The following is a 25294-nucleotide window of genomic DNA, read 5'->3' as shown; positions in this document are numbered from 1 at the left end:
TCCAGAACTCTCTGAGAAGGTTGGAGGTCTCCAACTTCTCCAATGCAGTACTTATTTTTGTCTTTACCCAACAGAGTTGGAGCTAAAAGCATTCTATCAGCAAGCACGTCACTTGCAGCTCTGCCCCCACTTTCCTTCTCCCTTTGTAACCCAACCAGACACAATCTCCAGCCTCTGCTTCCCTGGCAGCAAAAGTCCTGGGACACTCCAGAGGAGGGGAGAGGGAGAGGAAGAGGGATCCTTCTCCACAGCCACAACACTCCCTGATCCCCCTGAGCAGTGCACCAGAAGCACTGCTGTTTCCAGCAGAGCAGTCCCTGGCAGGAGCAGGGTGCCACGGCCCAGCAGTGCCTGCCCCAGCCCCCAGCCCCAGCCCCAAGCTCTGGCCGTACCAGCTCGGGGTCCTTGCGGCTGGCCAAGATGTTCCCGTTCTCCCCAGCACTCTGCTTGTTGGGGCTCTTCACCCTCGGCGAGCTCTCCAGAGGAGGGGGTGGAGGGGGTGGTGGTGGGGCCACTTTCTCCTTGCTGGGAGAGATTGTCTCTTCAAACCATTGCCCCAGGATTGGCTCACTGTCATCATCTAGCACACAGGGCAGGAACAACAAACCCATACAGTTATAAACAAACACCTCACAAAACTACCCAGCCTGAGAAAAGCCTAAACCAGAATTTCACTGAGCAGCCTTAAGGTGTCTGCTAGCTTCATTTCTTCTGTCCAAATCACAAGGCAAAGCCCTTTCACAGAGGTCCAGCAGGAATTTACACAAAGAAATTATTTCCACTCTCCTCTTAAGCAAATACTGTCAAATCCCAGCCACTCAGGCTGCAGTTTACACAAAAGAGTGCAGTCAGCAATACTTCTGCCACACAGACCTTACAAACTGCTCTGTATTTTCAGTGTTACAAGTCAGTCTGAGAAGGCAACAGCACAGCAGCCAGGTTTCTATTAAATGTGAAAAGCAGTGTAAAATCCTGAGCTGCTGCAAACTCACTACCTTGGCTGCTGTCCTCCTCAGTGCTGCTGAAGTCATCCTCGTAGTAAGTGTTGGAGTCAGTGGAGGCGCTGGCATCGCTGCTCATGGAGCCCTTCCTCTGGCGCTGCAGGACACAGGCCTAAAGAACAGCAGAACCAGGAGAATTCTGGCATTATAAAAGATAATAATTTGAAAATAAGAGTAACTTCCTCGTGCCTTTTAATTTTCTTCTAGCAAATTTATCTCAACTAGTTTATTAACAGTTTTTCAAGGCTTAAGTTGTACTAAACAATACACAAGATGGTTGAAAATAAACAATCTACACCAAGCTGGTAAGCAACACTTGTAATAACAGTTCTAAGAAAATCATCTGTTACCAATGCAACCTTTTCATCTTCCTACTAAAATCACAAGTACCACTGAACTTAGAAAAAGAGAGCATTTCCATTAGCACAAGTTTGTCAAACCTACATCTCTGAAAAGAGGAAAGAGAAAGGCCCTGGCTAACAACTTTTGAGAGAAGAATTGTATGTTCTCAGCACAGCCCCAGTTTGTTAAGTGCTGACCATCTGGAGTGGCTCAGCTCCAGAAGTTCTCTAGCTGTGTGCCAGTTCCTACCTTTCTGTAGGAAGTGGAGAGCAGAGTCAGTAGCAGATTAGTGAGTGGCACAGAGTCTATGAGGCGCTGGATCCTCTGGATGGACGTGCTCTGAGCCATGATATCCAGCACTGCCGGAGGGCCGTCGCTCTCCCAGCCCTGGAGGACAGAATTTCAAATTGAATTGAAAGAAAAATAAATTGGTAGGAGAATCCCAAGTGTGCATCAGTGGAGAAGGCAGAATGTCTCAGGACAATGCTACCTGCATACCTTGTGCAACGCCTCCACCTGAAGATCTTGGAAAAGAGATGACAGCAATTTGATGGCATGATTTGCCAGCACCACTGACAGCACCCCAAACCCTTGATGCCTGCAGAAACAGAAAGGACAGAATGTCATTTCAGGGGGAAAATAATAAATAAATAAATATTCAATAAAGTGACTGCTTTGCTAAACTGGAGACAACAACTTTTCTTATTTCCAAGACTCGGGACTTCAATTGCAAATAGAGATAAAATTTCATGAGACCAACAAGACCCTGCAGTAGCTGCTTGCTGGGGCTGGCTAGACCCTGGCCAATGCTCCCTGCAGGGTGTCACATACCCTTTCCCAGGTCCCAGCTTGGGAGACCCCACGCCCTCCTTAGTGCGAGCAATGATGTCTCTGACGCGAAGAGCAGCCAAGGGATCCTTCTCCTTCCCCTTATCAGCCAAGGCCGTGGGGCTGAGGTTCAAGATGAGGAAGAGGCTGTTCAGCAAACACCAAGCCCCGAGCAGCTGGAAGTTCTGATAATGCTATCGTGCCAAATGTCGTGGGGAAGCAGGGAGAAAAAAGCACCAGAAAGACAAAACACCGTCAATCCAAGTGCCAAAGTACACTGGTACAAAAAGGGTGAAAAAGTTACTGAGATGGAAATCTTACCTCCCCTCCTGCACGGCGTGAATTGCTGATGGCTTGTCCAATCATTTCATAGATTTCAAGCTGCAAATAAAGCCAAAACCATAGTAAGGCACTGCACCAGACAGTGACAAAAATAAAAACGCCAAATGCAATTGTATTTTACCCCATACCCCTTTAACTCCTTTACCAGCAGTGGCAGTGTCCCAAAATCATAACTGTGTATGGCAATGCAAATAAATACAAATTCTGTGCTCTTTGCTTGCTGAGGAGGAAAACAATGAACACACTGTCATTTACTTACACATTTCTGTACAATAGTAGCAGCATCATTTTCATAATCTTCTTCTTTGGAGCTCGTTGACCCGGTTCGTACCTGCTGGGTGCTGCCCACATGCAGGATGGCCATGCAGGTGGCCACGCTCACACCTCAGGGAAAACAAGTGCAGGGGATATTGTTAAGAAGAGCCAGTCTTGGGACAAAATGTTCCTATTTAGCACATTAAGACAAATGGTACTGAACGTGTCCATCAACTTGATGGGAATGCTCAGTATTACAGCAAAAGATTAAAAAACCTTTAGTACCCTCAAAAGAGTGAAGTTTTCCCATACAGAAACACAAGGGAGCAGTTAAAGGAGGTAATGTTTTACCATGTAATTCAATACCATTTTAAAGACAATCTTTAGACTTGAGTGCCACATCTCCTTGAAGTCTCCCCCACACCAATTAAACACTCAGAATTTCGGTGTGCTTAAATCACTCCTGGGAAACAAGGCTGATTTGGGGCTATAACAAATTAAGCTAAAGCCTCAAGTAAAAATGTATTATGCTCTGAATATAAAAAGAAAGAGCAGAAATTACAGGCTGTTAAGAAAATGTTGAGTCAGTCTTTCTTAGATACTGACAGGAACACTCATTCTTTCAGTCATTTCTTAGATACTGACAGAAACAGTGGCAGAACATATCAGTAACAACTTCAATATTAACCCGACCACCACAGTGTGCTGCAGAGCTTCAAATTCATGAGAAATAAAAGCTGCTTGTGGGCTGAGCCTCGAACATGCAGGTAACAAAGCACAGCCAAAAGCTCCAAAAACCTACTGGAGATCCACTCACCTGCATAGAGACAGCTAAGAGCAAGAACAGTCACGTCTTGAAGACGGGTGGGCGTCAGGGGCTCCAGCACAGGCAGGGACAGAGTATCCAGAGCCATGGTGACATCGATCACCAGCGAGTGGAACCTGCGGGCAGGACACACGGTGAGCCCTGGCCAGGCACAGCGAGCTCCCCCGGGCACAGGGGCATGCCCCAGGCAGGGCTGGCACTGACCCGTTGCGCACGGCCGTGGCGTCGGCCACGGTGGCCGGCATGATGAAGAAGGAGTTGGCGGACACGGCGTCCTGGAAGCGGTTGATGTAGCGCAGGAAGTACGGCAGGTTCAGGCACACGCGCAGCAGCTTCTCGGAGCCACCTGCCAACCACAGCAGCAGGGCTGTGTCACTGCTTCAGCCAGCCCTAAGGCCCTCAGTAATTGACTTAATTGCTCTTGGTGGTGAGAAAATGCCAACGGAGATGAGGCAATAGCATAAAGAGTGCTTTACAGCAGCAGCTGCTGAACTTTGCAGCCCACACTTGTAAACAAGGGTCACAAAGCTCTGTGTCCACGTTACAAGGACACACCAGGTCCAGCTGGTGGGACTTGATGATCCCAAAGGTCTCTTCCAACACTAACAATCCTGTGATTCTGATCCACATCTACTCAACAATCCATAAGGCGTTTTTATACTGTCCACCTAATTTACCCCTCCAAACACAAATACAATGAGCTCATCTCTGCAATAAAAACTCCATTCCAGCCACAACCTCCCTTGGTGATTGACCAGGCAACTCAGGGAACCCTTTAGGTCAGAGAGTTTCTTCCCACTCAGAGCTGTGAGGTGTAACACTGGACAGACATTTTTCCAGTACTTTTTTGGCCCCAAGCTAGAAAGCTGATTCTCACCAAGTTCTTGCAGGCTGGCCACATTCTGAGCAATGAATATGCTCTTAGTCTTTGTTGCAGAGGTTTGATCTGTGGCAGATTGATCCTCGCTCTCTCCTTCCACCTAAAGCAAGCACATACTAAATATATTATGGAAGCACTAAAAATACAGTATTTCTTTAAGTAAGTAATCTTAATTTTTATAAGTATTTCTCTAAGTCTCTACAAAGAAGCAAGGTGCATCAGCAGCACAACTCCAAACAGCCATGGATGTCTCTGAACGCTGCATTCCACGAGGAAACAAATCCAGTATTGCCAATTCAGCACAAACATATTTGGTTGTGTGCCATTTATCCCATGCAAGCAGGATTTATGTACTTAAGAAAGGTTCTCTTTACACCTGTATCAAAAAGTACCACTTACAGCCCTCTTTCCTTCCCTGCACTGTGTTAATAATGCTGAAATTCAGACTGTTTCTGGTTCAGAGGTTTTTTTACCTGTGTCTCTGTTGTGATTGATGGTGATGACGAAACTCTGGGGTTAAAGACTGATGTCAATTGGTTGAGGAAGTTCATCTGCACTTCCTTCTGTCTCAACTCTGGGCTCACTGGGGAGGCCAATTCCTTCTGGTCCTCAACTGCAGGAAAACAACAACCCCCATTTCAGACAGCAGACCTCAGATCTTCTGTGCCTAACTGCAGTGCTGCAGTGAAACACACACAGCTGAAGCCCCTCCCTCCCTACCATCAGAGAGGGTTTTGACAGTCTGAGGCAGCTTGGCTGATTTCATCATCGCTGTGAAGGTGATGATTTCCGTGCGGTCCAGGCGGCTGCAGCCCGTGCACAGCCCCTTGATCAGCAGAATGAGGTGTTTCTACAGAAAACAGACATCAAGTACCGTTTAAACTCTCCTGATTCCAATCCCTCCTCCATATCATTTACTCTAAGCAGATGGATTAAGAGTAATGCAACTTCAGCTGGAGAGGCCACTGCAACAGCTCTGAGCCACTCTGATCTCCCCTGAGGATGGAGACACATCCCTGACTGCAGGTAATCCAGATCACTGACACTGCCTGTGCTTCCCATGGAAAACACCTGGAACAGCTCTCTCTGCTGTGACACACAACATTACAGGAACACTCCTCACAGGCCTTCCCTCTTCTAAATATATTTAAGCTTTCCCACAAGACATAGATACATGTAGGCAAGAAAACATCTTTAAAAACTCAACAGATAGCTGTGGCCCAGGTTGCTGCACAAAGCCTAACCAGAGTGTAGGAAATGGACTGAATTAACCAAGGCTTCAGGTCACCTTTATTTCGAGTTGTGAGCGAGCTTTCATTCCAAGTACAGAATGCAAAGGGGCAGGAATCAGAGTCTACCAAAGTGCACACCTTAAGTATTTTAAGAGCTTCATTAATTTTGCTTTATACATTCAACATTAGAGCAGATATTTCAGAATTAGAGCCCAAAGTCCATTCTCACACTGAGGCTGGCCCGGGAGGTCCAAACCTGTGCTCACCTGTGAAACAGCACATGCTTCGTCTGGGTTCTCAAGCCGCAGCAGGGAGAATTCAATCAGGACTTTACAGGCAGCTGCCACTGACTGCAGCTGGTTTCTGGGTACTGAAAAAAGCACATCCTTGTACTCAGAGTAAGTTTAAAATAGCCCAGTGTAATAAGCTCCCAATGCTGTCAATAAGCAGGATGCTCTGCAGTGTGGGTACACACTCAATCTCTCCTGCCTAACACAGATGCAATATAAACTCAGTCTCATTACAATGTAACCCAAGAAATGTCAGCAAAGTGAGGATAATTCCTTCTGCCAGACAGGGGAATTCACACAGATAAAGCAGTTTCCCCAGCAACATTATTTAATGCTGACAGAAGCTCTGAAGAACATGAAACAAGTTCACAAAGCCCATTTTTTGTTGAAATTGCTAAATTGTCAGCCAAAATAACAGCAAATATTTTGAGTCACAATGTTTTGATCATTAACTCCAACACAGCTCCATAACTACAGAAGCCCTGAATGGTTTGGGTTGGAAGGGACCTTAATCCCATCCTGTCCCACCCCCTGCCATGGCCAGGGACACCTTCCACTAGATCAGGTTGCTCCAAGCCCCATCCAACCCAGCCCTGGGCATTTCCAGGGATGGCAGTGTTCTGACTGCTGAAGGATAATCTAAAAATCCCGAACACTGATTTAAACAATTGACCAAAAATTAAATCAGATCAATGAATAAGCAGCCAAAAAGGCAATGCTGTCCAGGAGTTGGTGGCCAAATACTCCCATTAACAAGCTTCTCTTTCCATCAGAGCTGACATTTCATAGTACAAAAGCCAGCAATGCTGGCCCTAAAGTCTGATTCAGCAAGAGGCCAAAAACAAATACAACAATCAACAGTTCTGATTTACTTTTACTGCATCCAGTCATTACACAGGAGCAAGAGAAGCAAAGCAACACTTACTGAGACCACACACAGTAGTGATGTAGTGTGTGGAAAGTGCAACGAAGGAAGAGTAGAAAGGCTCGTACTGCTTGTCGTGGTGCAGGATCTCAGATTCACTGCAATGGAGAAGGGGACACAGGTCAGCAGAGCCAGCACAGCACAGCACCACCCAGCACCCCAATGAGCCCAGAGACAGGGCAAGGCAAGGTGACAGAGCTGGGAACACGACCCTCGTGTCCCCAGGACTGAGTCCTCCAGCAGCAGCCAGATCATGGCATCAGCACCACTGCCCACACAGGAAATGTAAGGAAATATTGTGCTGCCAGTGTTTCTCCTCCACAGCATCAACAGGTCAGGCTCCACCAGCCGCACTCCTGCCAGAGGCTCATTAACCTTTAAGTTGTTCTAAACTCGGCTGCCCAGAGAACCTGGACTGTGTGTTCTGCTAAGGCTGGCAGGATTTGCCAGGCCTGGAGCACAGGCATTCCCTTCCCTGCACGGCACCGAGGCAACTGGAGTTTGTGCAAGGCTGCAGATCAGAGGCATCAAAGCAGGCAGCTGCAGCACTGCAGCACACACAGGCACAGCACCTGGGACACCTGGGGGGAACTGGGCAGGTGAGGCAGAGTCCCTGAGGCTTCTGAGCTACACTCACTGCCTCAGAGATCAGCCTTTCATGGCAGAGGTGACACCTTAGAGGTGTCCCACCACAGCCCACCTGCACACACACGGAGAACACAAACTGCTCTGCCTCCTCACCTACTTTTTGCTCTTGCTTTTCCTGTGACAAGACTAAGGGATGTGCATATCTGCCTTCTAATCAATCAATTTACTTTCTTGCACACTTTCATGCAGTGAAACGAGCAAGCTGGAAGAACAGATTATTAGACTCAGCTTCACTCTGCCTCTCCAAACCCAGCCAGGCTTCTCCAGCTCTGGGCCAGAGGTGATTCCTGGAGGGCAGGTGGGGAGCAGAGGGCAGCAGCCCATGGCACAGGCTGTACCCAGCTCCCACCACGATTTCACCATTGCCTGCTGACCTGAACAAAGCCCAGTTTATGCCCAGTCACCTGCCCTTTTTGCACCCTAAGCCATGGTTTCCAGCTGTAACAGGAGGTGCAGCCAGAACAGAAACAACTCTGGAACAGAACCATTTCTCCACAAAAATTAGCAGAAAGAAATACTTGTCAGCTTTGCAGTTTGATTTCCTAGGGCTGAGGTTTTATTTAGTCTGCCTAAAAAGCTGAAATACAAATAGAAAAATAGAAAATGAAGAGAGAGGCTTTACTGGAATATATTCAACAGCGTCTCACGACCGAGTTCCAACACCTCAGGCCTCACCTCACCCTCTCCTGCCAGAACTGCTCTAGTGAGGAACAAGACAGAGACCGAACATGCAAAGCAGTCTGTGCTCTCTCCTTTTCAGACATTCATTTTGCTCACCTACCTCTCAGGCCCAACTCCAAGCCAGCAGCAGTAGATGCATGTAAGCATTGTTAAGAGAACAAATTAGAACAATTTGGGAATAACAGAGTACAGGAGAGGCTGACAGCTCCTAAATTACTGCATAGGTCAAGCTGTGCACCACACAGTGCCCACAGGGTATAAAGAACACAGAGGTGCAGAATCCAGCACGAGATAGGGATTGGGCAATGGGAGGTTTGAGTTTGACTTAAACACACTGTGGATGTTATGATAATGCAAAGGGAAGGCAGCAGTCAGGTCATGATCAATCCTTGCAAATAACCATGGACAGAAGATAACAGCTCAATCTGGGATGTGCTGGAGTGTTATTCTGAGCACACAGTGAGCTTTAATTATGACTTTCCAGCCTCTGGACTCTGCTTTATTGCTTAGAGGGGTTTTGCTTCCCAGGGAAGCTCACTGCTCAGGCTGAGAGAAGTCTCAGTGTCACTGTACACGTTAATCAGCAGCAAACCCCAGCCCCTGCCTCGGCTCTGCTCCCCAGTGTTGACAGCCCCAAACACAGCCTGTCCTGGCAGCCCCAAACACAGCCTGTCCTCAGAGCCCCAAACACAGCCTGTCCCCTGTCCTGAGAGCCCCAAACACAGCCTGTCCCCTGTCCTCAGAGCCCCAAACACAGCCTGTCCTGGCAGCCCCAAACACAGCCTGTCCTGGCAGCCCCAAACACAGCCTGTCCTCAGAGCCCCAAACACAGCCTGTCCCCTGTCCTGAGAGCCCCAAACACAGCCTGTCCTGAGAGCCCCAAACACAGCCTGTCCTCAGAGCCCCAAACACAGCCTGTCCTCAGAGCCCAAACACAGCCTGTCCTGGCAGCCCCAAACACAGCCTGTCCTCAGAGCCCCAAACACAGCCTGTCCTGGCAGCCCCAAACACAGCCTGTCCTCAGAGCCCCAAACACAGCCTGTCCCCTGTCCTGAGAGCCCCAAACACAGCCTGTCCCCTGTCCTCAGAGCCCCAAACACAGCCTGTCCCCTGTCCTCAGAGCCCCAAACACAGCCTGTCCTCAGAGCCCCAAACACAGCCTGTCCCCTGTCCTCAGAGCCCCAAACACAGCCTGTCCCCTGTCCTCAGAGCCCCAAACACAGCCTGTCCCCTGACCTCAGAGCCCCAAACACAGCCTGTCCCCTGTCCTGAGAGCCCCAAACACAGCCTGTCCTGGCAGCCCCAAACACAGCCTGTCCCCTGTCCTGAGAGCCCCAAACACAGCCTGTCCTCAGAGCCCCAAACACAGCCTGTCCTGAGAGCCCCAAACACAGCCTGTCCCCTGTCCTCAGAGCCCCAAACACAGCCTGTCCCCTGTCCTCAGAGCCCCAAACACAGCCTGTCCTGGCAGCCCCAAACACAGCCTGTCCCCATCCTGAGAGCCCCAAACACAGCCTGTCCCCTGTCCTGAGAGCCCCAAACACAGCCTGTCCTGAGAGCCCCAAACACAGCCTGTCCTCAGAGCCCCAAACACAGCCTGTCCCCTGTCCTCAGAGCCCCAAACACAGCCTGTCCCCTGTCCTGAGAGCCCCAAACACAGCCTGTCCCCTGTCCTGAGAGCCCCAAACACAGCCTGTCCCCTGTCCTGAGAGCCCCAAACACAGCCTGTCCCCTGTCCTCAGAGCCCCAAACACAGCCTGTCCTCAGAGCCCCAAACACAGCCTGTCCCCTGACCTCAGAGCCCCAAACACAGCCTGTCCCCTGTCCTCAGAGCCCCAAACACAGCCTGTCCCCATCCTGAGAGCCCCAAACACAGCCTGTCCCCTGTCCTGAGAGCCCCAAACACAGCCTGTCCCCTGTCCTGAGAGCCCCAAACACAGCCTGTCCTCAGAGCCCCAAACACAGCCTGTCCTCAGAGCCCCAAACACAGCCTGTCCCCTGACCTCAGAGCCCCAAACACAGCCTGTCCCCTGTCCTGAGAGCCCCAAACACAGCCTGTCCTGGCAGCCCCAAACACAGCCTGTCCCCTGTCCTGAGAGCCCCAAACACAGCCTGTCCCCTGTCCTCAGAGCCCCAAACACAGCCTGTCCTCAGAGCCCCAAACACAGCCTGTCCCCTGACCTCAGAGCCCCAAACACAGCCTGTCCCCTGTCCTCAGAGCCCCAAACACAGCCTGTCCCCTGTCCTGAGAGCCCCAAATACAGCCTGTCCCCATCCTGGCAGCCCCAAACACAGCCTGTCCCCTGTCCTCAGAGCCCCAAACACAGCCTGTCCCCTGTCCTGAGAGCCCCAAATACAGCCTGTCCCCATCCTGGCAGCCCCAAACACAGCCTGTCCTGAGAGCCCCAAACACAGCCTGTCCCCTGTCCTCAGAGCCCCAAACACAGCCTGTCCTCAGAGCCCCAAACACAGCCTGTCCCCTGACCTCAGAGCCCCAAACACAGCCTGTCCCCTGTCCTCAGAGCCCCAAACACAGCCTGTCCTGGCAGCCCCAAACACAGCCTGTCCCCATCCTGGCAGCCCCAAACACAGCCTGTCCCCTGTCCTCAGAGCCCCAAACACAGCCTGTCCTGAGAGCCCCAAACACAGCCTGTCCCCATCCTGGCAGCCCCAAACACAGCCTGTCCTCGGGGCAGGGCACCAAGCAGCCTCCTCCTGGGGAAGGCACTGCTCAGGTGCAGTTCCCCCTGTGGAAATCCCTTCCCCAAACAAGAGCCTGAGTGGCTTCACAGACCTGGAGTTCCCCTCCTCCACTGCACCCTTCCAAGCCAGTATTCCATCATTTATGTCAAAGAAGGGCCTCATTTCTGTCAGTTCTTGAAGACACCTGCTAACAGAGACACTGGTACCCTGATGATGGTTAAACTTATAAATGAAATACCAGAGTAGCTAAAAAAGGAGTTTATTGTTTTATTTTGAAAAGAGTAATACTGTTGATTTCACTGTCACTGCACCAAGTTTATTTAAGGGGAAATCCAGGCACTTTGGGGTTGGCTGACACCATCAAGAGCTGAACAACTGCCTCCTAAAAATAACTTGAACACATAAAAGATTTTCTGTGAGAAATCTAAAGATAGATTCCTGTTCAGCACAGAAAGGCACAGCTCCAGACACGAACAAGTTGTATTTATTCCTCAGTCATTTAGCACAGCACACCAAGGCATGAATCAAAAAACACCATCCTGCAAGAGCCCAAATCCTGCCAGACCACCAGACACACAACTCCAACCCCAGGCAGAGCTGCTCGGAGGCAACAAACTGCTGTCTGGAGTGGAAAATGGAATCAATGTTGCCTCTAAAGGAGGAAACAGCCCTCTCCCAGAACTCAAGAGGATCCACTCCAGAGTCCCTGGAACACTCCACTAATGAGCCTCAGGCACAGGGACAGGAGAGCTGCCTGGGGAAAACTGACACCAGAACGGTCCCTAAAGCAGAGAGTGGCCAAAGAACTGCCCAAACCCATGGGCACCGAGGGGGCAGCTCCCGGGGGAACAACTGCCCTGTGTGTGCAGGCACACAACTCCTCCAATTCACTCTCTGAATCTGAAGCATCCACTGCACACTCAGCCATTCTACATTAAACAAAACACCACAAGGCACTATTTTACCACCTTCCTCAGTGCACTGGTTATTTTATGTTTCCTAACAACTTATTGTGGCTGGGGTTATATCACTGTAAGTGAGCATGATGCTGTGGCATTCACATCTCGTGTTTTAGATCATAAAACAAGCTGTAAGTTGAATTAAGTAGCTGCAGTGGGTACTCTTATGCTCTGACCTGTGTGGTTAAGACAAGGCACACTTGATTTGGTTCTGCTTTATATCGACTTAAAACAGGAGAAGCACTGCAGTGGAAAAGACTTAGAGGGAAGTCTGGTCACCCCGAGCCCGGTGAGACAACGCTTCCCACGGCCCAAGCGGGCAGACTGTGACACGCCTGGACAAAAGCAAAACCACAAGAACAGTCGCGAAGCCTCTCGGCGGGCGCCTGTCGGCGGTGCTGCGGCCGGGCGGGCACCCTCAGCCCGTTATGGGGCCCGAGGGCACCTCCGAGCGCTCCGGCCCCGGGACAGCGGGAGGAGCCGCGACGGAGCTCGGGGCTCTGCCCGGGCAGCCGCAGCCCCGCCGGGCTCCGGGCAGCGAGCCCGGCCCGGGCCCCTCACACCCGGCCGGGCCCCGCCTCAGCCGCCCCTCAGCCGCTCCCGCAGCGGCACCCCCGGCGCTGCCCCTGAGCGGGCGGCAGCCCCCGCCCGCCCTCCCTCACCTCTCGATGACCGAGGCGAGCAGCTGCGGCAGCTCCTTCATGTCGAAGGCCGAGTAGGAGGCGGAGAGCAGCGGCCGCACGGCCACGTCCCAGCCGGGCCCGGCCGCGGCCCCCGCGCCGCCCGCCGCCATCTTGGGCTGCGCTGGGCCGGGGGCCGCGGCGCGCTCAGCGCCCCCTGCCGGCGGGGCGGCGACCGCGCAACGTCGCGCCGCCCCATTGGCCCGCGGCGCGGGCGCGTGCGCACTGCGTGAGTCAGCAACTTTGGCGCGCGGCGCGTGCGCGGCGCGGGGAAGGCGGGGTGGGCCCCTGCGCATGCGCTGTGCGCGCGCCCCGCCCCCGCGGCCGCCCCGGGGCAGGGAGGGCTTGGCAGGTCCCAGAAATCATCCAAAATCCCCAAAAACACTGGAACAGCGGAAAAATCCCTGCTTCAGGAGTCCCCCAAAGCACTTAAATAAGGAAACAATCCCCCAAGTAAATACCAAAAAAATCCCCACTTAAACAGCCAAAAATCCCCTTAAGTAGCTCAAAACCCACTGAAATAGCCCCATAAAACCACTTGAACCCCAAAACCCACCTCAGTGGTCCCAAAAACACACCTCAATAGCCCCCCAACACCCACGCAAATAGCCCCAAAATCCACCTAAATAGCCCCAAAAACCCCACCTAAATATCCCCACAAAATCACCTAAGTAATCCCCAAAACCACCTAACATCCCCAAACCCACCTGACCAGCCACAAATGCCCACTTAAACAGCCCCCAAGCCCCTCAAACAGCCCAAGAAACACTTCAGCAGCCCAAACTCTCCCTGCTCCGCAGCTTTATTTTGGGACCTGCACACTGGAGGGTTGGGGAGGACACAGCCACTCCTGGGGACAAACCCGATGTCAAACTGGATCTTAACAACTGAAATCCTGCGTTCAGAGAAACACTGAGAAACGCTGAGAGGCTCCTCCCCCTGAACCACCCACCTTAACCCCAGTGCTGAACACACAAAAAAATGCAGGAAAATTTACAAACAAATGGGAAGGAACTGATGTTGTCATAATAAATAAAGAACATGGAGAGACTTTAGGCTGAAATTCTTCCCCTTGCTCTGCAGCTCTGTCAGTGGCTCCATGAGGCCGTTTCCCACTGCCAGACACACAAATCCCAACATTTTTCCTACAGAAATCACCCAAGGTCTCTTCCTCACAGCAGGAAGAGCGCTCCTCGCTGCCAGATGTGGGGCACAGCTGGCACAGCCAACCACCCTCCTCGGTGCCAGATGTGGGGCACAGCTGGCACCGAGGGAGAGCCCAGGACGAGCAGGACACACATCCTCAGGATTCTCTTCACCACCACCAGGGACACACTGATTCTGGGGCTTTAAGGGAGATTTGGGACCTTCTTTTCCAGTCAGACCAGACTCAAGAAGTCTCTCTTTTTCATCTCTTCCGTTTCTCCTCGCGGGCAGTGCAGGCTTTGCTCCTCCAGCAGCTTTTCCTCACAAATACCTTCCAGCCAAAAGGAACAGAGGCCTGGGGGGGCTGGGATGCCAGCCCAGCTGCTCTCCGGGCTGGGCCCCCTCAGCGCCAGGCCCGGTTCAGCAGCTTCACCTGGGCCAGCCTCTTGGTGATCATGGTGGCAAAGACCAGCCCGAAGAGCACGCTGCTGATCAGCACGTAGTCGTAGTCGTCCTTGAGCACATCAAACTGCTTGGAGGGGTACACCCGCGTCTGGAAGATGTCCAGCCCGTAGGCTACGACCTGCAGGGGGGAGAGCAGCAGCTGGGGATGCAGCCTGGAGCATGGAACCCCCCTCAGGTGACAGATTGAACAGAAGGGAGTGATGGTTACACTGCGAGCAGCCCGTCAAGGGGTCACAGCACCCAGATCCACCCCAAACTGCACACTGGGGCCGCCCCCTGCTCTCACCAGGCACGTGGACTCGAGGCCAGAGGGGGCTGTGTAAATCCCCCTCATCCTGGAGATGGTCTGGTTGTAGTTGATGAACCTCTCGGCGTGGATCTGCACGTCTGGTGAGTACGGGATCAGGTTCTCCTCCCTGCAAGGCACCACGAGACATCAAACCCCAGCCAGGCAGCACACAGCAGCTGCACCAGAGCCTCCTGGTCATCAAAAGCTACCCTAAACCAGCAAATCTGGGAGCTTTTCCCAGGGCAGATTCATTACTGCTGCAGGAGGAAAATCAAATGTATCAGCTGGGTCAGGCTAAGTGAAACTTATACAAGTGTAACTCTAAAATATCCAGTTGCTCTGACTGCTCCTCCCTGAGAACAGACACCAGGCTGGTTCAAGGCCTGACCTGCTGTAATACACACAAACACATCCCATCATCTCAGACTGGGAGCAGAAGCACAGAATCCTCCAGGTTGGGAAGGACCTCCAAGATCACCCAGTCCAACCTCTGACCTGAAGGAACTTCCCTTCATTCTGTGCCAAGACTCCTCTGAGTCCAGGCAGGACAAGTTGTTCCCCTTCACACAAAACTGAGCCCTCTGCAGAGCCCAGAAGAGAGGTTCTCATCCCTCCCTACCTGCTCTGCTCCGTGGGGATCTCCGGGCGCCGAGGGTCCAGCAGAGCCTTGGGAAGGGACAGGATGGCCCCAGAGGGAAGCCCCACTGTGCATTAAAAGAAAAGCATCTCAAAAATCACAGAAAGCCAGAAAAGCCAGGGTTGGAAGGGCCTTCTGGGGATCACCCAGTTCAACCCTCGGGTCACCAGGAGCAGGTGACTCAGGAACGCATCCAGGTGGGTTTGGAATGTCTTCAGAAAAGGAAACCCCAGACCCTCCCCGGGCACCTGTGCCACTGCTCTGCCACCCTCAAGGAAAAGTTCTTCCTTGGAGTGAAACTCACTGGGTTTTAGTTTATGGCCATTGCTGCTCAGGCACCACTGGAATGAGTCTGGCACCTCATGGCCATTCCTGACAGCCAACAGAGACACACTCCTGGTGCTTATCCCTGCACTTGCAGGAGTCCAGCACAACCCCCAGGCACGACTTTCTGGCAGCTGAGTGGATTTGGCTGCATTTCAGAGCTGCCCTCTCCCCGAGCAGGCACTCACCGAGCAGGTGGCGGCTGGTGATGCCGCGCTCGGTGATGGTGGCCTCCATGGCACTGATGGCAGAGGGGAAGATGTAGGACTGCTGGAGGACCTGGGGCAGCACGGGGCGGTCCAGGGAGCTGAAGGCTGTGGCGTTGTACTGCTCTGTGCCCTCGTAGAGCTCCAGCACTGTGAACTCGTTGCGCCGGGCCTTCGTGTTCCAGTACTGGTACTGCAGCCAGGAGATCCAGGAGGATCAGGGAATACCCAGGGAAATCACAGAGGGGGGTCACAAAACTGCCCCCATGCCAAAAGGATTTTTGCTTTTTATACATTTTCCATATATTTATAGCTCTGTAGATTACTATTATACAGTTATACAGCTCCTTCAGTAACTGTAGCACCTTCCTACCCCTCCCTTAGATTTTAGAACAATAAGCAAACCTTGCTGGAATCTTATTTAGTCTTTGCTATATAGTGAATTAAAGACATCTCATTTTCTCCATCTGTCATAGACATAATAAATGGGGAGCTAGAAGCTAGGGGGGGCTTCAGTGGGGGCAGAATTGAAAGGGGGGATTACTTCATTCACTGACCCTCTGACCGGATGATTTCTTTAAGTATGCTAATTTGTTAAACTTACAAAACTGTCAGAGTCTGCCATTACACGTGTACTTTGCCACATTTGCACCATGAAGGACCCTCATTACAGATCACTGCTTTTTATCACCTTGATATTGTCCAGCTCGTGATTTCAGGGGCAGCCCCAAACAAGCAGCACTTACCACCACCCAGTTCTCTGAGTGCACCATGTGCACGGGCCCCTTGGCCTTCTTCTGCACGGAGGAGTGGATGATCCTGCCCGTGACCCCGTCCATCAGGTAGATCCCGATGAAGGTGCGCTCGTGGTGCGTGTCCGTGCTCTCGGTCACCACGGCCAGCAGGTTGGGGTTCAGGGACTGGGGATGAAGGAGAAACAGCTGAGACCCCCTGTGAGAGCCACAGACACCTCCTTCCTGCTCTTCATCTGGCACCGGGCATGTTGTGAACAAATTAGCACAAATCACCTCAAGAAATCAAGCTGCTATTTCCACAATTCAGACTCTGACTGACTTAACATCCACATTAAAACATCAAAGTGAGCGTTCTTCCAGAGACACTGGTGCCCACAAAGAAAAGCTGGCACCACAGGCCACCTCATCCCAGTGTAGCGAATGGTACTGGGATCTTCCCACGGGGTAAGCCCTCAACAAAAAGCCAAGAGAGAGCTGCAGCAGCACCTTGTAGAGGACGCTGCGGTCGCCCATGACGCGGCCCTGGGAGTGCACATGCTCGTTGGACCTCTTCCCCTTGACAGCCACAATCCTCTGTACCTCCGTGGGGATGGCCACCTCCCAGATCTCCTCTGTGCTCAGGTCCTGCAGGGAAAAAGCATGTGGGAGCTTGGATCTCGCCTTCCAAGGACACCTTCTCCACCAGCAGGACGCAGATTCCCTTGCTTTGGGATTTCTCAAGCTCCTTCAGCACACTTTGAGGCTGAATGTTCAGCTGAGCAAAGCTCCATGAAACGAGCTGAGATCTGCCATTACCCACAGGGCATTCAGGGAAGTGCAATGGGCCTGCCATACCTTTTTCAGCCTGAATCCAGAGAGTTTTCCCTGCTCAGCATCAACTAGGTAAAAATAGATGGAATGGGCTATTTCTTCTAGCTGGCGAAGGACATTTTTAGTGGCTGGGAAAGGTGTAACCTGGAAAAGAGGAATTGAAGCACAGGTCAAAAACAACTGATACAGACAAAAAATCCACCCCAGAATGAACCAGAAAGATTATTTCTAACATGTTCATCAAGATATGGTCTGTCTTACCAGAATAACCTCATAGTTTTGTGTGAAATGTGGCTCAATGGCATTTTTTTCCATCTTGTTCCAAAAGGGAGGGGAATAATTAACCAGAATGTACAGAAAACTGCCTCCAGGCAAAGCAATTCACCTTGTACTCATCATCAATCAGGAGCAGCACTTTGGCATAGTCTTGATCCATAATAGGCAGAAGCAAAGTCTGGAGAATGGGACGTTTCAGAACAGGAGGAGCTACTTGGCTTCTCTTCCCAAAGATGGGGTTAAAGACGTACAGAAAACTCATCTTGGTTTCCTGAAAAACACAGTAAGTTTTGCCTCTTGTTTAAGTCAAAAGAAAAGAGTGTTTTTCTTACTGTTACTTGCTGGTGTTGACTATTCATACCCTGTGTTCAGCTACTCCATCCTGAAAATGTTCTGTTTGGAAACACACATTTGTCCAAACATTTACTCTGCACTTGTCCATAACAACCACGATCATACCCAGGCTCCTGTGTCTGCTTCCCTCCAGACCTTTCTCCCCTGCCATCCCCACTTCAGTGGCAACCAGATGATGCCCAAGAAGATGTTTTTATTGCCCTGTGCAAGGGCAGATTTCCATGCCCAGTGGAGGGGCAGGAAAGGGCCTCACCTTGTCCTTGACGAGCAGTGTGCACTGTGGGGGGTGGGGGAAATGGGCTGTTGTTCTCTGCACCATCAGCTTGAAGGAGGAGCCTGGTCTCACATTCCTGAGGTATTGCTTCCACAGGATGGTGCCAGAGCTGCTCTCAATGCCAAAAAGCTGAGGAAAAATACATGGGAAACACAGGAAAGCCAAAGTTTAGGAAAACACCTCCGCCATTCAAGCACTACATCCTCCTCTGTCATATCCCAAAGAAAGCTGAGTCTTAGTCCCCCTTTAAAGACACCACAAAACATCCTGTGCATCTTCCCATTATTTCTGCCCAAGCCTGGCTAAAAACAGGGCTGAGAATTCAGAGCTGAGACTCTTTGCTCCAGCCTGGAAACAGATTCCTGCCCTGGCCTCCTCACCTTGCCCGAGGCAGTGACCATCACCATCATTTTCTGGAGGTTGAACTCGTCTCTGGCCAAATTGTCAATGTTAATCTCATTTTTAATCTGGCTCCGAGGCTTCCTGGCATCGTAGAACATCTTCCAGAGGTGGGCAGTCCAGGCTTGCAGCAGGATGAGCTGGGATGAGAGTCTTTTCAGGAACATTCCCAGCAAACCATCTGCAATGAGCACCACAGTGACAGCAGGAGGGAAAACACACCTGTCCCACCCCAGAGCTGAAACTGTGCTGTCAAACGCTGCCATGCACAAACCTGGGCTAGCTCCTTGCCTCCCCCTCTGCAGTAAGTCACAGTTGCCATTTTTGGGACACACTCTGGCATTTACCAACCTTTCCCACTCCACACTCATTCCAAAATATGCCCTGACCAACTGAAAGCAAACCTTCATGCAGAGGATTTTGTGTTCCTTCTCACTGTGCCCACCTACAGCTCCCCCACCTATCCAGGAATCCCTCTGCACTCAGAGGAATTAAAAACACTTAATTCTGCCCAATCAGGGTTTGTATTCAACTTCTTAAAGTAACCAAAACACTGGATTTCAACTTTGTTTCAGCCCCTGAGGAGAGCAAGCAGAGGGGACCAGTGGCACCAGGAAGCATTAGGCAGGAGCAGAGCACACTCCATGCAGGATGGGGTTACCTTGGATGGCTGCATCCAGGACAGCAAGGAAAGATAAAACAAAGCAAAAAACAAAACAAAAACAAAGCTATTGGAAACGAGTCTTCCAGAAAGAGTCACAGGAAACATTCAGGAGACATGGCCCAAATCCCTCCTCCTGCTGCTGTTTTTTTAATGTAACAATGTCACATATTCATGTCACCTGGACTGGATTTCCAAAGTTTAGACAGAAAAGGGTTTATTTCTGCTCATTTTAATTTGCATCAGTAGAGATTTAAATTGATCTCTCAGCTCAGAGTAAACAAAAAACAATAAACACATTTATTTATGAAAGAAAACAAACTCAGAGATAATTCTGTTGAACTCACCTGCTTTTTTTCCAAATTCTCCCTCCAGCTCAGCCTGTGCACCTGTCAGAGGCAGATCCACCATCTCCAAGCTTACCACCTCTGCCAGTGACTCCTCTCTACTCCACACAACTTTTCCTGGAAAGAAGTAAGAATATTGGAAAAATCAACTTAATATTTGGGAATTGACTTACTCAATATAAGAGTATCTTTCAGTGCAATCCTGAAATGCAAATCACCTCTAAATTAAATGCAAACCAGTGTATAAATATCTAACATAATTAACTTAATTATTTCATAAAAGACAAATACTTCATGCAACAGGAGCCACTTCTGGGAAGAAAATCTCAGGATCAGTAAAAGCAATCTGGTGCTTTAGAAGGGTTACAGCCATTTAAAATAAGAGATTCACAGTGTGAACTATTGGATTCCTTTAGAGCCCCACAAAATTCCTGTCGCTGAGATGGGACTTTCAACCCTTTCTGCAAATTAACATTTTTGCCATGAGAACCTTTTCTGAAAATCTTTGAGGAAGACCTACACCAGAACTTACACTCTCATCCTACAAAAAGAGCTTTGAACTCTGCAGAAACCCCCTGAAATCCAAAGGCTCTGCCCACACAAAGCAGGGCAGAATTGTTCGTCCGGGTGAGGGTGAAAGAGTCTCCTGTGTCTCTCATGGGACTCAGAAGAGTTAAATTAATTTTTTCAGCTTCCAAGGAAAGTAATGATAAAATACAATCCCTGAGGACACAGAATTTTCTCCTGGTGACTGTTACGAAGGAAGGAAGCTGGTTTTGAGAGTCACCTGGCTGCTGGAGGAACATGAGCATGTGGTCCTCTGTCTGCACCAAGGCTCGGTACCCCACGGAGTCATCCTTCTTCAGGAAAACCTGGATGTACAGCTGGGAAAAAACAAAACAAAACAAAGAAAAGGCAAGGAAAACAGTGAGATTAATGATCACATCTCCTTGAAGACAGCACAAATCAGGAGAAACCAGAGCAAAATGATGCTGTAATCCCTGGAATGCTTTTCCCCTTGACTGAAGAGCTCCCATCCTGCAAATCAGGGAAGGGGGAGCACTGCAGGGACTGAAATAACCCCTCCCTGCTCACCTGCTGTGGCTTAGCCCCTCCTTGCTCCAGGCTAAAGGTGATTGTGGTGTCCAACAATCTTTGCCCAGTTTCAACCAGGTAGAGGTTTATGTTGTAGGTTTGATTGGAGCAGGTTAAGGAATCCTGTAGCAATGGGCAGAAAACAGGGGTTACACCCACACCCCACCAAATCCTGCAGCAGAACTCCATGCGCAGCAAAAACTGGGGCTTCAAGATATTTTAGGCTGTATTTTTAGGTTGTACAGCTGGTGTAAGACCTCTGTACAACTCCTGCAGGTGAAGGAATAAAATGGACTGACAAGAACTTGGGACAAGAGCACCCCATACCTGCCTCCGGGCATCCTCCAGAGTGCTGCCAGCGTGGAGGCCATCAGAGCTCCCAGGCTTCTGAAGTGAGGATGAGAGGAGATGTAACATGGCTTCAGACATCAGTAAAGTATAAAAAAAATTAGGTTTTCAATTGCCTGACAAATCTCAGCTTGCCTGTGACATCAAGCAAGAAATAGCTTTGTTCAGTTCTGTATCTGGTAAAAATAAAAGCATGTTTGATATCCCCAAGAACTGAAATCCTCTGTGGATAGGAAAGCAACTCCTTGTCACATGCCCACCTTCCTGAAACAGGATATTCACTGAGCCAGGCACAGCCTGAGCTGGACATAATCAAGCCCTGCTTGTGTTACCACTAAAACTTATCAAAAATCCTCCTCTTCCTCAAGGGGCTCCCCATCCCTGGCCCTGTGAAACAGCAGTGGAGCCCAGCCCCAGTGCACATCCCCAGAGCTGGGCTGGTGCCAGAGGACAGAATTGTGCTGACCAGTTCACTCCTGCATGTCAGGACAGCAGCCACCGTCTTCTCCCCGGTCGTTGCAAAACTCACTAGAGCTGCCTGGAAAAGGAAAAAAAAATAGCAAGAAATCATTTTAAAAACCTTCAATTAACCCCTCCAAAACCTCACCAAAAAGTACTTGTGAAGTAAATAAAACCAGTGAAATTAAAAGCAGATGAACTGCCACAGACAAATTTTAAATTGTAAAATTCCCCCCAGCTCAAAATCAAGACAGACCTACTTCTCATAAAGATGGAACAGTTGAGCTGCCACAGGTTTTTGAGCCATGCTGCCCAGAGTTACTGAGACTTTTAGAACCTGCCAGCTGGCCCAGCAGTGTGAAGGATGCCCAGCTGCACTTGGCCCTGTCCTGGTACCTGCTGGAAGTCCCGGAGGTGGCTGAGCAGCCCCTGCTTGTACTGCAGCAGGGAGAAGTGGCTTGGGGACAGCTGCAGGAAGAACTGAGTCCGTGAGGCGCTGGTCACACTGGGCTGAGTGGCCAAGATCCTGGCCTGGAAGTCATCTGCAAACTCCAGCTCCAGGGACTGCAGGGGAGACAAGCACATGTGCTGGGGGAGCTGTCCTGAGACCAACAACTCCCTCCCCGCAGCAGCAGTCAGAGATTCCCTGAGTCAGGGGACAGAGCAGGAGCAGGGAAGGCTGAGGTTCCACTGCAGTAAAGCTCAGAAGACATTGATCCAGAAGGAAGAATAGACAAAAAGCTTTTCCACCCTTCCCTCAATTTCCAGAGCATGACCCGCCCCCATCTCCAATCACTCCCCAGTTCACCAATAGACTGGGGAGATGTCACCATAACGGGTCTGGACCAGTAATAACTGACATATACCCTCAAGACATTCACAGAAGGCTAATTCACTTTATTAAAAACCCATTGCTTTTTATACCCTAATTTGCTACAGGTAGACCTAATCGATCCTTTAATTAAAACACCATCCCCACCGGCTAATTAAGAAGCCATCCTTTGGTAAAGAAACTTATGGGCAATACAGCTTATTACAACATCAGGTGCAGATTGTTTAGAACTCTCTCTTTCCAGCTCCCTCACATTTCCCAGGCTGATTCTGGGAAAACTTATCTAGCTTTCTCTCTCTCTGAGCAGGCTGTCACCAGAGAGAACCAGTTCCAACAGGAGTGCTCACCTGCAGGGGGATGTGCCTCATGTCCTGCTCCGTGTCCAGGGCGCAGACGTGCAGCGAGCGCGCGGCCGTGTCCAGGCACAGCAGCACGGCCTCGCCCACCACGGCACAGGAGCCCTGCAGGGCCCCCAGCCACGGGGCTGCCACCCGCACCTGCAGAGAGACACAGACAGCTCGGCAGCACAGGGCCAGCTCGGCAGCACAGGGCCAGCTCGGCAGCACAGGGCCAGCTCGGCACCCATGTGCACACAAAGACAAGTCAAGTCAGTTATTTTTAGCCACGACTCAGAAAAACTACCTGTCAGCCTGAGGGTTATGGATAATCCTGACTGACAGCTGCCAGGCCAGCTCAGTTTGGCTGTCAGGGCATTCAGCCATGAGATCCCTGGTGTGGAGGCAACGCCTCAGGGAAAGGGAGGGCTCTCTGTGGCACAACCATTGATTTCTCTGCCCACCGCACCACAGGGTTGGAAGTGGATTTGTTCACACCAAATCCAGCATTTTGGCTCCCTACCTGCCTTGTGATTTCTCCATCCTCCACGCTGAAGGTCAGCACGTTCAGGTGGCTCTGGGGAACGATGCCAACCACGTGGATCACTCCAGTGCCACGGGAGTACAGCAGCTCGTACTGAGTGCTCTCGCTGCAGGACAGGCAGCAAGCATGAAGCATCACCCTCTCACAGGGCAGTCTGCACAAGCACAAGGCAGGTGCAGCCCCGTGCCAGGGGCTCACACCTCTCCTTAGAGGTGTTCTCACCTTTCTGGCAGGTGTTCCACCCACTTCTGGTGCCCGTTGGACAGGTAGTGCAGAGACAGGGCTGCCCTCTTCAGCACTGCCACGTACTTCACTGCCTCAGGGAGCCCCACCAGGGCAGCGCCCTGGAAACTGAGCACAGGCACCACAGTTAGGGAATTCTTTTCCTATTTCACCCTGGGGAAAGGGCTGGAGCACCAGGAGAGGTTGAGGGAGCTGGGAAGTGGCTCATCCTGGAGAAAAGGAGGCTCAGGGGGACCTTGTGGCTCTGCACAGCTCCTGACAGGAGGGGACAGCCGGGGCTGTGCTCCAGGGAACAGGGACAGGAGGAGAGGGAACGGCCTCAGGCTGGGCCAGGGCAGGCTCAGGAGGAATTCCCCCATGGAAAGGGTGCTCAGGGACTGGCAGGGGCTGCCCAGGGAGGTTTGGAGTCCCCATCCCTGGAGGTCACAGCTTAGACTCTATGGGCTGGGAGGGCTTTTCCAACCTCAGTAATTCTGGGATTCTCTGCAAGGTTCAGGCATTCATAAGGAATTCACCCAAAATTTGTTTTGGAAACCTTACATCTGACTAATCCTTCTCTACAATGCAAGCCCAAACCGAGTCCGTGACCCGTTTTTTCCTTCCCAGAGCAGCCCTACAAGGAGAACAGGGCCTGCAGAGAGGAAATCCCACCTGCCAGTGTCCAGGGAGGTCTCCCAGTTCAAGCCCCCGACGTTGGTGTCCCAGGAGCGCAGGATCCGCCCAGCGCTGGACACGGTGATGGCATCTGGGAGCAGGGAGGGGACACACAGCTGGCACCCAGCCCGGGCCAGCACAGGGAAGGGCTCTGTGCCCCCAGGCTGGCTCCAGGGCCCTGGCAGCCCCAGCAGTGCCCCTGTGAGACACAGCTACGCCCTGTTCAGAAACTTAGAAAGGTTTATTAAACCTGATCAAAAATACCAGAGAAGACTGAATGGAGAAAAGGTTACAGTGCCAGGAGCAGAGGATTTTCCCCACCACGTGCTCACCCACACAATGGAGGTTTGGCTTTTTAACCCTTTAACCCCTCCCAAAGGTCTGTCCATCCACACCTTCCTCTCTGTCCAGTGGTGGAGATCTCTTCCTGAAATCCTGACTGCAGGTCAGGTGTTCCATAGTGACAACCAACCCTCCCAAACGTCCCAACCCTCCCAAATGTCCCAACCCTGGCTGTCCCTTGACAACAACGTGAGGGGTAACACGTAACTATAAATATATGAAACTTTTTTTAACAGATATACACGACATTTGTCTGTTAATTGCGAGAGTCCATCACGGCATTACCCCTCTGCCACAGCCCTTACCCTGCCCATGGATCAGCATGGCATCGATGGCTCCCTCCGGGGTGCCCTTGTCCACATGGCGCCACACTGCGAGAGAGAGCAGGGGAGAGGCCGTTTGTCCCGCAAAAGCATTTCTGCGTTACTCACGGTGGTTAAAGCGGGCTGCCCGCAGAGCCAGCCCTCAGGCAGGGCCCGGAGCCCCCCGCCCGCCCGGCCCCGCAGCGAGCCGAGCGGCCGCACTCACGGATTTCGCCGCTCCGCGAGTTCAGGGCGGCCACCACGTTCTCCTCCGTAGCCACAACGAGCTTCTTCGAGCCCTGCGAGGCCTCCAGGGAGGCGAACTTGAGCTTGCCCACGTACTGCTGCCTCCTGCGAGAGGGAACGGCCGGAATGGGACCGGGACAGGGCCTGCCCGCGGCAGCGGGGACCCAACCCGGCGCGACCCCGGCGCTCACCAGTCGAACTTGCCCACTTGGTCCTCGTAGACGGCGGCGGCCAGAGGCAGCAGGAGCAGGGCCGGGAGCAGGGCCAGGGCCGGCAGCGGCGCCGCCGCCATGACAGCGGCCCGGCGCCCGGGGGCCTCCTGCGCCGCGGGGCCGCCCGCGCCGCCGCCTGCGCGGGGA

The 25294-nt window shown here is 51.6% G+C and overlaps 2 protein-coding genes across 6 annotated transcripts in view; both read right to left on the bottom strand.

Moving 5' to 3' along the window:
• The window catches only part of UBR4 (ubiquitin protein ligase E3 component n-recognin 4), an 88642-nt gene extending 75731 nt beyond the window's left edge, over positions 1-12911 (bottom strand). For all 5 annotated transcript variants that reach the window (XM_064397278.1, XM_064397279.1, XM_064397280.1 and 2 more), the window contains exons 1-15: positions 12575-12911; positions 6922-7019; positions 5973-6076; positions 5195-5324; positions 4948-5087; positions 4472-4574; positions 3799-3940; positions 3586-3710; positions 2773-2897; positions 2493-2552; positions 2175-2365; positions 1842-1941; positions 1593-1730; positions 996-1113; positions 393-580 (exon numbers count right to left, since the gene is read on the bottom strand). In XM_064397278.1, coding sequence (XP_064253348.1) covers positions 393-580; positions 996-1113; positions 1593-1730; positions 1842-1941; positions 2175-2365; positions 2493-2552; positions 2773-2897; positions 3586-3710; positions 3799-3940; positions 4472-4574; positions 4948-5087; positions 5195-5324; positions 5973-6076; positions 6922-7019; positions 12575-12888 — 2076 coding nt within the window. In that variant the 5' untranslated portion in view covers positions 12889-12911. The remainder of the gene's footprint in view (positions 1-392; positions 581-995; positions 1114-1592; positions 1731-1841; positions 1942-2174; positions 2366-2492; positions 2553-2772; positions 2898-3585; positions 3711-3798; positions 3941-4471; positions 4575-4947; positions 5088-5194; positions 5325-5972; positions 6077-6921; positions 7020-12574) is intronic.
• A 465-nt stretch (positions 12912-13376) lies between these two features.
• EMC1 (ER membrane protein complex subunit 1) lies at positions 13377-25283 on the bottom strand. Its single transcript, XM_064397316.1, has 23 exons — positions 25127-25283; positions 24916-25040; positions 24693-24758; positions 24043-24136; positions 23371-23499; positions 23128-23254; positions 22617-22766; positions 21834-22001; positions 21445-21516; positions 20958-21017; positions 20631-20753; positions 20323-20419; positions 19536-19652; positions 18509-18708; positions 18108-18257; positions 17610-17771; positions 17249-17368; positions 16901-17038; positions 16406-16579; positions 15642-15852; positions 15112-15196; positions 14490-14619; positions 13377-14321 (listed from the first exon to the last, which is right to left on the bottom strand). The coding sequence occupies exons 1-23, from the start codon at positions 25225-25227 to the stop codon at positions 14142-14144; spliced, it is 2979 nt and encodes a 992-aa protein (XP_064253386.1). The 5' UTR covers positions 25228-25283; the 3' UTR covers positions 13377-14141.
• Positions 25284-25294: the final 11 nt, after the last annotated feature.

This window comes from Passer domesticus, chromosome 22 (assembly GCF_036417665.1).
Source record: "Passer domesticus isolate bPasDom1 chromosome 22, bPasDom1.hap1, whole genome shotgun sequence".
NCBI lineage: Eukaryota > Metazoa > Chordata > Aves > Passeriformes > Passeridae > Passer > Passer domesticus.
This window is presented reverse-complemented; position numbering and strand designations above follow the sequence as displayed.

Excerpts from the sequence above, each read along its gene's own strand:
- EMC1 (XM_064397316.1), bottom strand. The coding sequence starts at position 25,227 with ATGGCGGCGGCGCCGCTGCCGGCCCTGGCCCTGCTCCCGGCCCTGCTC. Across the intron at positions 24,137-24,692 it reads CATGCTGATCCATGGGCAGG|ATGCCATCACCGTGTCCAGC; the intron begins GTAAGGGCTGTG and ends CCCTGCTCCCAG. Across the intron at positions 15,853-16,405 it reads ACTCAGAGAACTGGGTGGTG|TACCAGTACTGGAACACGAA; the intron begins GTAAGTGCTGCT and ends TCCTGGCTGCAG.